We start from the raw sequence: 16,433 nt of genomic DNA on the forward strand, positions 1-16,433 counted from the left end.
CCCAGCTGAAGTGGTGGCAACGACGTCAGCGGGCCCTGCAAAACAGACCAACGCCATGCGGCGCGCAGCTCGGGCAGACGGCTGCAATGTTATCGAGCCCCCATGATGGGCACGTCTTGTCTGATGGAGAGACGTTTGATGAAGGTTCATGCTGTCTTGTAAGTGAGTTTTTCGCAGGTTCCGCCTTTGTGCATTCCAAATAATCCAAGCCATTCATGGCCAAAGTCTGCTCCACAGACGAGACGTGTACGCCTTGAGAAAACTGTGAATAAGAAAACAAGGTTGCGCCGCCGACCAGCTGACCTATTGTAAAGGTCGAGGCAAGGCGAGGCGAGGCATCACGCTCTTTGTCGTTGTAGGCAGCTTTGGGCATGATGAGTCAATCGCCACGGCCCAACCAACGTTGGTTGCGTTTGAAGTGGCACAGGCAGCGAGGAGAGCAGAGCGCCTCATGCTTGATCGCCGTTTCAGCCCGTATCAGGGTGGACAGAATACGAATAACATGGAGACGGTTGGTGATTAAAAAGGCGTGCAAGATGCTGTCAGTTTTCAGTGGAGGGTGTGCAGATGATAAACGTCGCATTCATCGCTGGTCGGCCATTTTGGACTGTATTGCTTGTCCCACGAGCCTCGTGTCGGCACTTGTGTGGCTGCTCGCCCGCTCTGGCACGCCAAGGGGAGGATGAAGGGGGGTCACCAGCGCTGGATTCTGTGAGACGAATTTGGGCGCATGATGACGATGATGACGATGACGGTGATGACGATTTTGGGGGCCCCTCCATCCATCCATCGTTTCGTTTCGCTGCTGTTCTCTGTGCTTCGTTTCTTCACTCCTGGGAATTCCAGCCGCTCGTTGCTCAGCCGTTGACGTGTCGTTCCGCAACATGACGGCTCATATCGGGTCTAGTCAGGTCAAGCATTCGAGGGAGGAAGGGAGGGGTTCTGGTCTATTGTCTCGAAAGTCTCGGGTCGGGGGGCTGGCGAGGCTGCAGGGACTGACTGATAAGGGCACTATGCTTTCCAGGGCGGATTGTTGTTGATCGTAATTGGGCCCTTGATTATGTTGGTTGAGTAGATACTGTGCTGCCGTTAGAAGTGAAGCTGGACAACTTGCAACTCATTGATAGCCAGGTAGGATCTGCAAAGGCAGCCTGCCAATTGGGCATCTTATCCAGCACGTGAGGCTGTCAATAGGAACTCATTCCACGCCTTGCCATGGGCAGCTGAGGCAGTCTCGTCAAGGCTGAGGTGGAGGATCCAGGCGATGACAACAATGCCTTATTGCATCCCGTCCACTAACAGGCCGTGCCCACTGTGACGGCGAAGGGGCGCCCTGGAACTTCAGTGGGCCTCGACTCGACAGCTGGTGGGCAGTGCTTGCCAGTTCCTTGAGGGTACGTACCGCGGCCAGGCACCTCACTGATTGCCTGTGCTTAGCACTGCGAGGAAGGGGGCAATGGAGCTCCAGGGCACTGAGTCTTCGATGCCTCCACGTTTTCGCTCACTCCCGCCCGTCGTCAACCAAAACTTGCCCAATCCCCCAACAACCCCCGAAGCCCGACTTGGACTTGGATCCTCTACCTAACTTACCTACCTACCATCCGCCGTCCCGCAAAACTACTTCTTTTTTTCACCTTCTCCCCCCGTGCAGTCACCTTCTACTTGATTGAGCTCTCCAGCTTTACCTTTGATAATTCTCCCCTTTTCCTTCACGTCACTCCTACAGATTCCCGACTTTAGGTATGTTTGCGACCTCGTCCTGACCCCTTTCCTCTCCCCTGAGCAGCAGCGCCTGTCTGTCGCTGCACCTGTACCTGTTTGTTTGTGTTGTTGTTGTGCCCTTTTGCCCCCCCTCTGTCGTCATTGCCCCCCTCCCTCAGCGAAAGGAGAACACGCACCCATCAAATGCCCCTTGGAGTCCTCGACGCCTTCAACCACCGCGAACAACGGAGCCTCATCTCCATCGTCAACGATATTCTCCGACAAGGCGTACGGTTACATGCTCAGACGCTGCATCGCTTGTCCTGTCCCCTGCTGCCGCGCCTGTCCAGGAGCAGCTGTTTGAAACCCCCCCGCCACTGACGGGCCAAGCAAGAGCGGGGAGCCTCACCGAGTCGTTCGTCGCTCGCTCGCTCTAGCCACGCACTAACAGGCGGCGCGCAACTGCTTCTCCCTCTTCAATCGCCCATAAACTCCATCGACCCGTCGCCCCTCGTCACTTCGCTCCGTCATCTTTCATCGCCGCCTCGACTCATTCGCAAATCCGCGCTGGTTCGATTCTTTCTTCGCTTCCTTTGCGCTTGCCCTTTTTTTACTTACCCACCTACCGCACCGCTTTGTTTACCTCTCGTCTGACAGCACCCCCTTTACTAACTCGCTTTGGAACCACAGTCGTCAAACACCGCCAAAATGGGTCACGAAGATGCTGTCTACCTGGCCAAGCTTGCTGAGCAGGCTGAGCGCTACGAGGGTATGTGTTGCATGTCGAAGAAATCAATCGACCTTGCCTGCCTTTTTTATCGATCGCGCGCTGACACTGGGCGCGCGCGCCTTTCGCAGAGATGGTCGAGAACATGAAGATTGTCGCCTCCGAGGACCGCGATCTCACTGTTGAGGAGCGAAACCTTCTGTCCGTCGCCTACAAGAACGTCATTGGCGCTCGCCGTGCTTCTTGGCGCATAGTCACCTCCATCGAGCAGAAGGAGGAGTCTAAGGGCAACTCTTCTCAGGTCACCCTTATCAAGGAGTACCGACAGAAGATCGAGGCCGAGCTTGCCAAGATCTGCGACGACATCCTCGAGGTCCTTGACCAGCACCTCATTCCCTCTGCCAAGTCCGGCGAGTCCAAGGTCTTCTACCACAAGATGTAGGCGCATCCACGATGGCCACCACCGGCCGCTTGACCGCAACCCGTCATGTGCTGACCCAGCCCTACAGGAAGGGTGACTACCACCGTTACCTCGCCGAGTTCGCCATCGGTGACCGCCGCAAGGACTCTGCCGACAAGTCCCTCGAGGCCTACAAGGCTGCTACTGAGGTCGCTCAGACCGAGCTGCCCCCTACCCACCCCATCCGCCTTGGTCTCGCCCTCAACTTCTCCGTCTTCTACTACGAGATCCTCAACGCTCCCGACCAGGCTTGCCACCTTGCCAAGCAGGCATTCGACGATGCCATTGCTGGTATGTCTTGGTGCCTACTGTTGTCTTGATCCGCCGCTGACTCTTATCGTACAGAGCTTGATACCCTGAGCGAGGAGAGCTACAAGGACTCCACGCTTATTATGCAGCTCCTCCGCGACAACCTTGTACGTTTCCCGCAATACCTGGCTCTCGATGACGACGGTGATGGCTAACATGTTGAAACAGACCCTCTGGACCTCTTCTGAGGCCGAGACCTCTGCTGCTGGTCAGGCTGAGGCTCCCAAGGAGGAGGCTGCCGCACCTGCTGCTGACGCCCCCGCCCCGGCCGCCCAGGCTGAGGAGCCCAAGGCCGAGTAGAGTGACAAAGTATGATTGGTCTATGCAGGTGTCAGGTGGGCTGGTGTCTACGGAGTGGACGGAAGACCTCGTTTTTGATCAAGAGCTTCGGCATCGTTTCGGTACACAGACAAGCACCATGGAGGGGCTGGCTTTTTCCACCAACGGGCTGGCAGGGGTCTTAAGGAGAGCACTTGGACGTTCTGCTTTTAGACTTTTAATGCGTTGACCGTCTGGACAATAAAAATACTAAAATTACTTTCAATACACGATGATACATGATTGGTGACAATGGGATTGGATGTTGAGCCTCGAGGCATGTTGCATTCGGCAGGGGTCTCATGAACCATGGCTCCGGTCATGGGTTGTAGCTGCAAGGTAGGCTGTTACAGTTTCAGTAATGACAATGCACAAACAACATGGGTGTTTCTCTTGTGGGATGTTTTGGGTGTCAACTCTTTTTGTTGATATCATCTGAAGGCGGCGTCTCATCATCTTCAACATCCATGACAGCAAAGTGAACTCTCAGCCACAGGCTACAGTCTAGACATGCAACCACCAACTCCCCTTCGTCACTGACTTCCTCCAGATCCGCCTCTCGAAACACATAGCTCCTCTCGTTTCCACAGCGGCAGGGACGATACCAGCACTCGTTATCCTCGTCAAAGGCGAGGTCATCCAAGTCGACGTTTTCTACGCCTGTCTGAAAGGCTGCATCTCGACTTGCAGCACCAGCAGGGCGAGATACACGTAGAGCAGTGTCGTAGGCAGCCCGGGATGAAGGGCTGGAGAGGACATTGAGAGCAGTGGTGATTTGGTCAACGGTAAAGAAGTCGGAAGGGTTTGAGGCGGCGACCTTGTCGGGATGGTTGCGGAGGAGGGCGCGGTGGTAGGCGCGCTTTATGAGGGGCGTGGGGTCTTGTTGGGTGTCGAGGAGGGTTGCTGTCAGATTGAGAACCTGGTAGTGCGTCGCTGTGCCGGAGACGGCGGAAAAGTCTGTAGAAGATGCCATGGAGGTTGATCTTGGTCTATGAGGCAAACATTGGGATATGAGGAAGTGGAGATGGCGGATTGTGTGAGTCTTGAATCTGAAAATCTTGGGATTTAGACATCTTGATATCACGTGACGGGGATATGTCCAACAAGATGTTGAAAGGAAACAAGCCATTGGCTTTCGTGAATGCTTGTTAGCATTGTAGCTTGCAATGGAGTTATTCAGCGCTGCCGTATGCAGTGTTTCGCCTGGCAGTTATCCAGTATTGGATCCTTGGGGAGCTGAGTGCACTAGGGTTGGTTCATGATATGGCACAAGTCACCAAAGAAGAGTCGGCTTCTGTCGATGCGTAAAGTCGTTGCTTGAGACTGTTGCAGAGATTCTTGTACATAATAATACACGGGTACATGTACAGGTACGCCAAAGCAGGTCATTCCATCTCTCGTCGTCTCCTCTATTTGGGGAACTTTGTCCAGCCATATTTGCCCACCTGTCACAGCAGTTAGCATGATGAACGGAGTTGCGATAAGTACAATGACTTGCCCTCTTCCAGCGCTTGATGAGGCTGGGCATATCCAACATAGCCTTTCTCCTCTGCTCCATCCTGGGCCACTGTTAGCAATTGTCCACTCCGGCATTGGCAATTGGGCCTCGTACTTGGCAATCATGTGTCGTTCGTGGATGTGACCCTTGACCTTTTGTCCCACACCAGTACCCTTCACCCTGAGACCGTGCTCGACCCGGTGAGCAAGACGGTACTCGGTGCCCTTGTGAGTGTCGGGCAGCAGGTCCTCGACGCCGTGCTCGCGGGCCATCTTGACCAGCTCGGCCTGGCGGCGCTGCGAGTATACGGGGTCCTGCCACTTGCCCGTCACGGGGTGCCTGTAGAAGCGGAAGGGATCCGGCCGGGACTCTTGGGAGGGCGTCTTGGGGCTCCCCTCGGGGACGATGGCGGCGGGGGGGTATCGGGCGAAGAAGCGCTGCAGGGGCGTTGGCAGCGACTTTGCCAGCTGGATGAGCTGCGATGGGGATGCCATTGTGCTAGGGGCCGGTCAATCGCATGTCCCGTGGGGGAGAGGAAGGGGTCGGTTCGAGATGGAGTAGTTGACTTTGAGGGCCTCTCCAATTGATCGATCATGTCGAGGCTGACGTCCCAAGTTTTCGAGTGTGGACCCACTTTTGACAGGCGGGCCATGATTGGTTGATGGGTTGCAGCCTCCAATGCTTAATTCCACAGCCTCGCCAACTCTAGCAACATCCATTTCAATCAGCCATCAGTCATCACTTACAGTGGCGGGCAGGTGCCTGCTTTGATTCTTATTCTCCCTCTTTCTTCTATTCATCTTCAAGACACACACAGAAACCATGCCTCTCGATATCGAAGAGATCCTACGAAAGAAAAAGGCAGCAGACGCCGCCGCTGCCAAGCCTAGGTTCATCCCCAAGGCCCAACGAGAGCGACTGGCAGCTGAAAAGGCCAAGAAGGAAGAGGAAGACAAGAAGCGCAAGGCTGCAGAGGAGGCTCAACGACGGCGCGAGGATGAACAGAAATGGGCCGCCCGGCCAAACGGCTCATCATCGACACCTAGCGAAACGACGAATGGCTCCTCTTCGCGGGTGCCCACGGGGCCCAAGGCCATGAACCAGGAGAATGGTCGTGGAAGAGGGCGCGAAGGGAAAAAGGGGGACAAGGCGACCGTGGACAAGCGCTCAGCAGAGGACATCGAGGCGTCTCTTTTACGATCACGATATCTCGGCCCCGAAGTAAATCAACAGTCCAACTTTTCGGCAAAGAAGAAGCGGATGCGCACGACGGAGAGAAAGTTCAACTTTGAATGGGACGCCGACGAAGACACATCACGCGACAACGATCCCTTATACACGCGACAGAGCGCCAACCACAATGGATCCTTTGCCGGCGTCGGTGGCGAGTTTGACGAGGAGGCTGAAGAGCGAGCTCGCAAGCGCGCGAGGATGATCGAGCAGAGAGACCCGGAGAACGGAAAGGAGCGAGCCAAGGGATTCATGGAGGACTTCTTCCGAGCTCGCGACAAGGCCCGGCAGCGGGCGGACCGTACAGGTCTGGGCAAGCGGTGGTCAGAGAAGTCGCTGGATGAGATGCGCGAGCGCGACTGGCGCATCTTCAAGGAGGACTTTGGTATTGCGACAAAGGGCGGCATGATCCCTAACCCCATGCGCAGCTGGCGCGAGTCGAATCTGCCCCCTCGGCTGCTCAGCGTCGTCGACCAGGTCGGCTATAAGGAGCCTACGCCCATTCAGCGAGCTGCCATCCCCATCGCTCTCCAGGCTCGCGACCTCATCGGTGTCGCTGTCACCGGTTCCGGAAAGACAGCGGCCTTCCTTCTGCCGCTGCTGGTGTACATCTCTGACTTACCACCCCTGGAGGATCATAACAAGAACGATGGCCCGTACGCCCTCATCCTCGCCCCGACTCGAGAACTGGTGCAGCAGATTGAGACCGAAGCCAAGAAGTTCGCCGAACCCCTCGGCTTCCGCTGTGTGAGCATTGTCGGTGGTCACTCCCTCGAAGAACAAGCATACGCCCTTCGCAACGGTGCCGAGATTATCGTCGCCACACCCGGTCGTCTGGTGGACTGTATTGAGCGCCGACTCCTGGTGCTCGGCCAGTGCTGCTACGTCATCATGGATGAGGCCGATCGCATGATCGATCTGGGCTTTGAGGAGTCGGTCAACAAGATCCTCGACGCCCTGCCCGTGTCGAACGAGAAGCCCGACACGGACGACGCAGAGAACGCGCAACTTATGAAGCGCTACCTCGGCGGCAACGACCGCTACCGCCAGACCATGATGTACACGGCCACCATGCCTCCGCTCGTCGAGAAGATTGCGAAGAAGTACCTCCGCCGCCCGGCTGTCGTTACCATCGGCAACGCCGGTGAGGCTGTTGACACGGTTGAGCAGCGCGTCGAGTTCGTCTCGGGCGAGGACCGCCGCAAGAAGCGCCTTCAGGAGATCCTCTCCTCCGAGGCCTTTGCACCCCCCATCATCGTCTTTGTCAATATCAAGCGCAACTGCGATGCTGTCGCGCGAGACATCAAGGCTATGGGATGGTCTGCCGTTACACTTCACGGTTCAAAGACCCAGGAGCAGCGAGAGGCCGCCTTGGCTTCGGTGCGTGCTGGACACACGCAAGTTCTGGTCGCTACCGATCTTGCTGGTCGTGGTATCGATGTTCCCGATGTTTCGCTCGTCGTCAACTTCAACATGGCCACCAACATCGAGAGCTACACCCATCGTATCGGTCGTACCGGTCGTGCCGGTAAGAGTGGTGTTGCAATCACCTTCTTGGGCAACGAGGATGCGGATACCATGTACGACCTGAAGCAGATTCTCAGCAAGAGCTCTATATCAAAGGTGCCAGAAGAGCTGAGGAGACACGAGGCTGCGCAGTCGAGACCGGTACGCGGTGGAGGTGGTGCGGCAAGGAGAGAAAAGGAGGAAGCGCCTGGGAAAGGAGGGTGGCAGTAATAATAGGATGACGCTTTTGTATGGATAGTTTCAATGGGAACATAATGAAATCATCACTCGATAGTGTTACAGTGAACTAATATCGTGTACTCTTTAACGTAACATTCATTTCCATTTCTCTTTTACTCTTTTTTCTACATGTCATCCAATAGCAGAAGCACATCCCATGCCCTGTCTAGTATAGGAGTCTTGTCTAGTCTACTCGAGCTTCAGCTGCTCAAACTGCTTGATGGTCTCCTCGAAGCTGGTGAGCTCCTGCTTGGCGTCGGCCAGCCTCTTCTGGTCCGTCTCGCGGATGGCGTCCGAGGCCTTCTCAAGGTATCCAGGGTCGTTGAGGATCTTCTCCTGCTTCTGGATGCTGCTTCGGGCCTTGTCCAGCTTCTTCTGCGCCTTGGCGATCTCGGCGTCGATGTCGACACGGCCCTTGACGTGCAGGAAGACAGCCGCCTCCGTGGACACGGGGTAGGCGACGCAGCCGGCCGGCCGAGTGGCATCAGGCGACAGGATCTCGACACCCTTGATGCCCTTGCCGCTGAGAGTCTTGATGGAGGCGACCTGCTCCTTGACAGTAGCCAGGGAGGTGTCGTTGTAGGCCTGGATGATGACTATAAACGAATTAGCACCTTGATCATGATAGTTAAAGATTGATTACTTACCCTCGACATCGTCCTTGAGGGCGTACTCGGCCATCAATGATCGAGTGGCCTTGACACAGCCCAGAACAAGCTCGTAAGCACGCTCGGACTCAGGGTCGTCAAGCTCCTCAGTGTAGGTAGGGTACTTGGCAACCATGATAGACTTGGTCTCGTCCTCGGGTCTCCGGGGCATTCGTTGCCACATCTCCTCAGTAATGAAGGGCATGAAGGGGTGGATCATGGTCAGGGCGGCCTCGAGAGCCGTGTACAGGGTCTGGATGGCTGAGTTTCGCTCCTCCTCGGTACCATCTCGGATGATGGACTTGGAGTTCTCGATGTAGACATCGCAAAGCTCGTTGTACCAGTAGCGGTAGATGATGAGCGTCGACTTGGAGAACTCGCGGTCCTCAAGAGCCCGGTTGATATCCTTGGCAGCAGTGTTCATCTTGTGGAGGATCCATCGCTCGGCCAGAGTCTTGCCGCGGGCAATACCCGACTTGGAGGGAGTGAAGTCCTGAGGAAGACTTCCAAGGACGTACTTGGTCGCCTGGAAGATCTTGTTACAGAACTTTCGGTATCCGTGGATGATCTTGACGTCCAGGTTGATATCTCCACCACCAGTGGTGGCGTTGATCATGGTGAAGCGCAGAGCATCGGCACCACACTGGGGGATACCGTCAGGGAAGGCGGTCTTCTGGTACTTGGTGGCCTTGGCGACCTCGCTGGGGTGCAGGTTGCCCTGCAGGAGCTTCTCGTGGAGGTAGTCAAGCTGGACACCGGCAATGACGTCCAGGGGGTCAACGACGTTACCCAGACTCTTGCTCATCTTCCTACCCTCGGAATCTCGGACCAGACTGTGGCAGTAGACCTCCTTGAAGGGGATCTCGCCCGTCATCTTGAGTCCAAGCATGATCATTCTGGCAATCCAGAAGAAGAGGATATCCCAACCAGTCTCCAGGACGGATGTGGGGTACAGGGTCTCGAGGTCATGGGTCTTGTTGGGCCAGCCTAGGGTGCTGAAAGGCCAGAGGCCAGAGGAGAACCAGGCTGTTTATGCGGTCAGTTTTCAATTTCCAAGAATATTTTCAGGCCAACTCACTGTCGAGAACATCCTCATCACGCTGAAGAGTAAACGTCTTGCCGGGCAGGGCAGCCTTGGCCTTCTCCTCGGCCTCCTGCTCAGTTCGGCCAGCGAACCAGAGCTTCTCCTCGGGGATATCTCCAGCGCCTCCCTCGATCTTGGCAAAGTAGACAGGGCACTGATGACCCCACCAGAGCTGTCGGCTGATACACCAGTCGTTGATGTCCTCGAGCCATCGGTAGTAGCTCTTCTCAGCAGTCTCGGGGCGGATCTTGATGCGGCCGTCTCGGACTGCAGCAAGAGCGGGCTCGGCCAACTCCTTCATGCGAACCCACCACTGAGGCTTCATGAGAGGCTCAATGACATCCTTGGACTTTTCGCACAGAGGGACCTTCATGGCGTTGTCCTTCTTGTCTACGTACAGGCCCTTGGCCTTCAGGTCATCCTGAATGGTGTAACGGACGTCGAATCGCTTCTGGCCCTTGTAGGGGCCGGCGTTCTCGTTCATGAGACCATCATCAGTCAAGATGTTGATAAACTCGAGGTTGTGCTTCTGGCCGAGGGTGAAATCGTTGGGGTCGTGGGCAGGGGTAAGCTTGACGGCACCAGTTCCGAACTCCATGTCGACATACTCGTCGGCGATGATAGGGAGCTTGCGGCCCTCGATAAAGGGGTGAATGGCAGTCTTGCCGATGAGGTGCTTGTACCTGTCGTCCTTGGGGTGGACGGCGATACCAGTGTCACCCAGCATGGTCTCGATACGGGTAGTGGCGACCTCGACAAGCTCGTCGGATCCCTCAATGGGGTACTTGAAGTGGACAATGACACCAAACTCGACCTTCTTGTCGTAGCCAGGGACATCGAGGAGTGTTCGGCCAGTCAGCTCCTTGTTGGCGACCTCGAGGTTGGACAGCGCAGTGTTGAGCTTTGTGCACCAGTTAACAAGTCGGTTGGCACGGTAAATGGTGCCCTCCTCGTGAAGCTGGACCCAAGTCTCAGTAACGGCCGCGGACAGGTTAGCGTCCATGGTGAAAGCTGCCGCATGTTAGTACCTCCTATATATATGCTTGGTATTGAACCTACCCTCTCGGCTCCAGTCGAAAGAACCTCCCAGGCTGGTCAGGGCCTTGTTGATGCGCTTGTGGTATTCATCCTTCCACTGCCAGACAGTGTCGACAAACTTGGCTCGGCCAAGATCGTGTCGGGTCTTGCCCTCCTTTCTCCAGAGCATGTTCTCGACGACGCTCTGAGTCGAGATACCAGCGTGATCGCAGCCAGGCAGCCAGAGAGTGGTCTTGCCCTGCATTCGGTTCCATCGAACCATGAGATCCTGAAGAGAGTCACCAAGAGCGTGACCCATGTGCAGGGCACCAGTGACGTTGGGAGGAGGGTGGACAATAACGAAGCTGCCCTCATCCTTGACCTTGCCATCAGGCTTGAACTCGGGCTTGAAGAAGCCCTCCTTCTCCCACCAGCTGTACCATGCCGACTCGACGGCAATGGGGTTGTATGCCTTGAAATGGGGGTCCTCGAACGATCGGATTCGCTTCTTCTCACCCTCGGGGGTGTCCTCGACGTATTCGGGGAGGGGCTCCTCCTCGACCTTCTTCTCCTTGGGCTTCTTCTCCTTGGCTGGCTTGGGGGCGCTCGCGGCAGCCTTTGCCTTCTTGGCCTCGAACTTGGCCTGCTTCTCGGCCTTCTTGCGCTCCTTCTCCACTGCGCCATCATGTTAGACCATCTCGGGTCGAAATCGGTTCGGGGAGGCTTCACATACACTCCTTGGCAGTCTTCACCTTGGCACCGCCCTCGGCACCGGCATCAGCGCCGGAGGCATGGACGGGGGCAGTAGACTCAGTGATGCTCTTCTTCTCCTCGGCGGGGACGGCTGGAGGGGTATTGGTAGCGTCTTCAAGGCCCTCGCTGGCGCCGACTATACGATTCCAATGTTAGTCACACCTTAAACATGCCCCCATTCACAATTCTCATCCTTACTGGGGTTTCCTCGGCCGCTGTTTGTCGCCATGGTGACTCGCGTGGTCGTCAAGGGTCGTATCGGGGAAGCAGATCGCACGCGAAGTGCTTGAACCGCGAGTCGTCTAAACGTCGTGCCGGAGATGACTGAGCGAAGCCCGTTGTTTTGGGGCTTCAGACACTGTCGCACGCCGGGAATTGACTTAAATAGAGAGAAAAGAGCAAAGATGACTCAGAGTCGAGCCTCGTTGCTACGATTCAAGACGGTTTGGTTTGTAAATTTGAGTCATGGGCATCCAGGACGAATATCGGAAGGTGGGTTGTACCCCGCGTAGTGTGGCGTTTGTGGCGGTGCATATGTGGCTGGAGCTCTGGTGCTGGTGGTCATGTTTTCCACCCACGTCTTGACATTGAACGACTGTATTCCAACGCTGTGTTTCTCGGGATCTTGTCTGTCGATTTGATTGTTTTGAAACCTGCTGAAACTGGTGCTTGGAACTCTGTTTTCCCCTGTTCCTTCACAGTCTATGCCTTAATGGCCTTCAGGCTAGCTTTGAGAGCTCACACGAGCCGGACATTGTGTAGCATCACAGCCAGCTCTAGAAGGGCATATTCAACAGGCAATGGCTCAAATTATTTCACAGTAAACTTGGGCTCTAAACAAAAGGTGCCATTTCTCTGAACAAAGCATCTATTTGCAATGAGCTAACTTCATTCTAGGACCTCGCTGCCTTGTTACAAAGCGTGAAGCCACAAATCAAGCTGTCCAATCCTAGCCGTCATGACGCAGCAGTCATTCTGGCCACGCCAGAGTATGCTCGGTGGTTGGAGGAGGATGGCTTCATGGCAGAGTTTGTAGAGCTTCTTTCGGGCTCTGAAAAGATGGAGCAGTTTCATGTTCTTGGTGCTGTGGTTGACCATGTTGCTCCGCCTGTTCCGGCGAACAAGCCCATCCAGGGCCTGTCCATCCTCCGCGGCTCTGTCAACTCTATCCTCCCAGAACTCTGGAGTGAAGCTCCTCCAAAGGCAAGGGAGGATGCGAACAAGGTTGCGGCTTTGACGTTCGACCTCGGCAACCCCCATCTCACTGTCCCCTTGACCAATACCACTTTCCAGAACCACAAGACGTCGACTCTTATTGCAAGCCGATACGACCTCTCTCAAGAATCTCCGAAGCTTTTGGTGAAGATGGAAAAGCACTGGCAGCAGGTGACTCTCCCACTCAGAGAGCAGCTCCCTTCCATCAAGGACCTCGGCATCTGGGCTCCCCTGGTACCCCTGACTCAACCACGTGTGGTGACGGAAAGCTTTGGCAACATTGTAAGGCGGGTCAATGTCGACGACGAATCAGTCCCTGCCTCGAATGAGCTCGAGCCAGCAGTCGACGAATTGCACAGCCGGAAGTCCAACCTGGTCCAGTCGCCCATGGGCATCTGGGCTGTCATCACGCCCCCTACGTTTGCTCAAGTGGGAAGCAATGTATCCCGCTCTGCTGATCCAGATCCGGAGAAGACGTTTGATGAGAATCTCAACATTACAGACTTGGTAGCCTCGACATCCAGTCATCTACATGGACTGTACGGGCAAGGGGGCCGACTATATCAGATCTGTACGTCCTTTCTACTTGAACAACTCCAAAACAAATGCTAACATGAGCAGTGAGTGGCGGTGGTGGTTGGGGTGCAAAGAAGGGCCTGCTGTCACTTGATCCTCAAAGGACTCACTTTGCGTTATCTGAAGAGGAGGAAATGCAGAGGTTCATCCAGGCCATGGACGGTGGCAACTTTGTCCCCGTGGGCTCCAAGATCCAGTTCTTCGTGTCGACCGAGACCTCAGCGACGGAAGCATCTGGTACTCCTGCCCCTGGCGTAGTATTCGGCACGGCCAGCAGAGTCCACGACTCGACAGATGCCGAGTCCGAGACGGTCGTCTTGGATAATCATTTTGGCGCGCTTTCAGACGAAGGAATCTTTGTCACCTCGTCGGATGCTGCCGCCGAGACGACGCCGGGCTACAACAATGACTGGAAGCTCAACGTGCCAAACTCTCGGATCTTTGTCGGCAACCAAGAGTAGGATCTGGATGGCTGGCTCGTGGTGTTTCTGGCTTGGTGCGCTTGCACGTGTATACTTGAGATGTGTAATTACTCCCCCTTCTAATATCTAGACGCCGCTGCCAACTCTACCCTGATGAATACATACCCCATCTACTCTTGATTTGACCTTCTTTTCTTTTGCAATCCCTCTGCTGCTGCCGCTGCAACATCCTCTAGCGTCGTCCCCCTCTTCCTCTTCCCGACCTTCTCGCTTCCAAGCACCTCATCTTCCGCAATGTCTTTGTAGACACCAGCGGCGCCCTGGAACAACTCCTTTCCCCATCCTCCCTCCTCGGTCATGGTGTGGGCAATCTCTTCCATCTCTCTGACCCAGCGGTATGCCTTGGGCGGCATGTTCGGCACGGTCTTGTCGGCGAGCGCGAGGTGTGTAGGAAGACCCTTGGCCATCTCATCTCGCAAAACATCAGCAACACCAAGGCTATGGGCGGTTGTGAATGACTGAGTAGCTATGGCTATGAAGCCTTTGGACATGGCGGCGAAGCACATCTTGAGTCCGCTCGCGGCGCCGATGTCGGGGGAGATGGGGTTCATGTTTAGCACTGAAGCAAGAGTATCGCCGTAAGGCAGGGCTGAGAGAGATTCTGGTCCAGATATGGGAAGTCTTGGGCGTATCCAGTCGGAATAGTTGTCGTTGCTGGAGACTTTGGATCCGCCATCGGTGGAAGCTGTCCGCTTGGGAGGACCTCCTAGGATGCATCCATCGATGAAGCGGACGGGTACCTCGGATTTCTCGAGAAGCGCTGCGATTACTTTCGTACTTGATGGCGAAACTGCATTTAGATCGACAAAGTATAGCTCCTCTCTTCTCTTGGACTGCGAGAGCGCATCCACGATTCGTCGCGCTGTAGCCTCGGCATCTCGTGGGGGCACAACAGAGAGTATCACTGAGCACTCTTCCACCAGGTGAACATCGGTCTCGAGCAGTTCCACATTGACTTCTCGGGCGCGATCAATGGTATCTTGACTGTCGTGTTTGTAAGTTCCCTGTTTCTTGCCGAGTGGTAGATATATCCTACCTTCTACCCGAGCAATTCGTCGCAACAGCAAAGTTGTGAGCAACGAGCAGGTTGGCGATGCCAGCACCCATGTCGCCAATGGACAGCAGTCCAATTTTGGCAACGGGACCGTCTTTGCTTGACATGGTGTTATGACAATTCACGCTGGCGTATGAATATTAATATGGAGTTGACACGGAAAGTTCCATCCGATGTCGTTCAGTTGATGATGTCGGTCTCAGGGAAACGTGATCACCAAGTTCATGCAAGGTCCAAGTTTATTGTTAAGAGATGTTCACGAGCGGGGAATTACCCGCATACACCCTCAAGTATCAGTTTTCCATTGTTCTCAGTCTTATCGGAACATGGCGCAATATGTAGCTGAAATGTGTTGATCTGAGCAACTGGATACTGGCAACAATTGGAGCTCAACACATGTGGATAGTACTTTCAACGCATCAGAAACACCATCTCGATGCGCCGAGGTCTACATCAAAGATAAGTACTCTTGGCTTCTGACACAAATCAGGTTATCGCGATGGCTTAGTCAACAAATGTCTTCATCAACCACCAAGCGAATCGAAAGCCATGGCCGGCCATCCATTCTGGTGGTGTGCGACGTCACCCGCCCAGGATCCGTCCCTGTTTGCCCGTCGCGGGGAAACGTCCATCGCCCGATTCGCCTCGAACGGCATGCCATGATGACGAACACTTGACAGGCCCATCCTGCCGGTTACAGAGCCGAGTTAGCGAGCAGCTAGAAACACAGTAGAACCTGATTCTCGTCTTGAATACAAACTTCGTCTTTAAACCATCACTACACCACACCAGCAGACCCATGTAAGAAGGGTCATCTATTATACATCATGGCACCCTCTCGCCAACAACAAACAACACCAGCAACCTCCTCACAGAGCAACCCACAAGAGCCAGCAAATGACACCAAGTCAAAAAAGAAACGGGCTGAGCCAATATCTTCTCTTGCCCCCCGGAGACCGGACGAGATTGAGGAGGCGGAATCAGTAGTACCAGCACCCAAACCGAAACCCACGAGAGTCGAATCATCAGATGAAGAGGTCCAAGAAGGGGACGACGATGACGTGGAAAGCGTCTATTTATCAGACGACGAAAGAAGCGACGATCAGGACACGACGTCTGAAGAAGACTCGGATGATTCCGACGACAGCGTGGAATCATTACCACCCCGACAGTTGACAAGACGTTCGACTGGACGCGCCGTAAAACATCCATCACCATCCTCGCCATTGACAGTTGTCCAGACTCGATCTGAGACCACACATTGGATAACCACACAGCAACCCCAAGGAAATAACAGAGCCGTAACTCGCGGCACCAGAACCATTCAACAGCAAACCACTATGCACGGCCAAAATCTCAATCCCCAACAACAAAGACGGTCGAGCGGGAATAGCCTCAGGCTCAACATGAGCATCGACGTCAACATGTCTTTCAGTGGCCTTGTTACGGGCCGTAATCTATCATTCGCTGGGGTATGTAAGCCGCCGTTCGTATCAAAGGCACAACCTGACTCACAGATCCAGGGACAACTGTCCTACGGTTGGAGTCGCCGCAACACACAGGGAAGTTGAGGTGAAGCTCCAATCCATCTGCAATAAGCCATACGAGCTGTGGCA

General features: G+C 54.9%; 7 protein-coding genes across 7 annotated transcripts; 4 read left to right on the forward strand and 3 right to left on the reverse strand.

Annotated features, from left to right (window-relative positions):
* Window positions 1-2,409: 2,409 nt before the first annotated feature.
* MRS44_002982 (uncharacterized protein) lies at window positions 2,410-3,497 on the forward strand (the record flags this gene model as incomplete). The annotated part of the gene is made up of 5 exons (XM_046280787.2): window positions 2,410-2,470; window positions 2,560-2,866; window positions 2,938-3,179; window positions 3,234-3,304; window positions 3,366-3,497. 5 exons carry the CDS (start codon window positions 2,410-2,412, stop codon window positions 3,495-3,497), a joined length of 813 nt encoding a protein of 270 aa, XP_046137094.1.
* Window positions 3,498-3,927: 430 nt separating this feature from the next.
* Window positions 3,928-5,507, reverse strand: MRS44_002983 (uncharacterized protein; the record flags this gene model as incomplete). Its single annotated transcript, XM_065623035.1, has 3 exons — window positions 3,928-4,504; window positions 4,961-5,074; window positions 5,128-5,507. The coding sequence occupies 3 exons, from the start codon at window positions 5,505-5,507 to the stop codon at window positions 3,928-3,930; spliced, it is 1,071 nt and encodes a 356-aa protein (XP_065479107.1).
* A 328-nt stretch (window positions 5,508-5,835) lies between these two features.
* MRS44_002984 (uncharacterized protein) lies at window positions 5,836-7,980 on the forward strand (the record flags this gene model as incomplete). The annotated part of the gene is made up of 1 exon (XM_046275262.2): window positions 5,836-7,980. One exon carries the CDS (start codon window positions 5,836-5,838, stop codon window positions 7,978-7,980), a length of 2,145 nt encoding a protein of 714 aa, XP_046137097.1.
* Window positions 7,981-8,178: 198 nt separating this feature from the next.
* MRS44_002985 (uncharacterized protein) lies at window positions 8,179-11,719 on the reverse strand (the record flags this gene model as incomplete). Its single annotated transcript, XM_046275263.2, has 6 exons — window positions 8,179-8,585; window positions 8,637-9,662; window positions 9,715-10,731; window positions 10,780-11,412; window positions 11,471-11,626; window positions 11,689-11,719. The coding sequence occupies 6 exons, from the start codon at window positions 11,717-11,719 to the stop codon at window positions 8,179-8,181; spliced, it is 3,270 nt and encodes a 1,089-aa protein (XP_046137098.2).
* A 236-nt stretch (window positions 11,720-11,955) lies between these two features.
* On the forward strand, window positions 11,956-13,742 carry MRS44_002986 (uncharacterized protein; the record flags this gene model as incomplete). The annotated part of the gene is made up of 3 exons (XM_065623036.1): window positions 11,956-11,982; window positions 12,388-13,276; window positions 13,327-13,742. The coding sequence occupies 3 exons, from the start codon at window positions 11,956-11,958 to the stop codon at window positions 13,740-13,742; spliced, it is 1,332 nt and encodes a 443-aa protein (XP_065479108.1).
* Window positions 13,743-13,873: 131 nt separating this feature from the next.
* Window positions 13,874-14,924, reverse strand: MRS44_002987 (uncharacterized protein; the record flags this gene model as incomplete). The annotated part of the gene is made up of 2 exons (XM_046268277.2): window positions 13,874-14,747; window positions 14,800-14,924. 2 exons carry the CDS (start codon window positions 14,922-14,924, stop codon window positions 13,874-13,876), a joined length of 999 nt encoding a protein of 332 aa, XP_046137100.2.
* A 720-nt stretch (window positions 14,925-15,644) lies between these two features.
* MRS44_002988 (uncharacterized protein) lies at window positions 15,645-16,388 on the forward strand (the record flags this gene model as incomplete). Its single annotated transcript, XM_046268276.2, has 2 exons — window positions 15,645-16,289; window positions 16,341-16,388. The coding sequence occupies 2 exons, from the start codon at window positions 15,645-15,647 to the stop codon at window positions 16,386-16,388; spliced, it is 693 nt and encodes a 230-aa protein (XP_046137101.1).
* Window positions 16,389-16,433: the final 45 nt, after the last annotated feature.

This window comes from Fusarium solani (assembly GCF_023522795.1).
Source record: "Fusarium solani strain SB1 chromosome Unknown bctg00000001, whole genome shotgun sequence".
Taxonomy (NCBI): Eukaryota; Fungi; Ascomycota; class Sordariomycetes; order Hypocreales; family Nectriaceae; genus Fusarium; species Fusarium solani.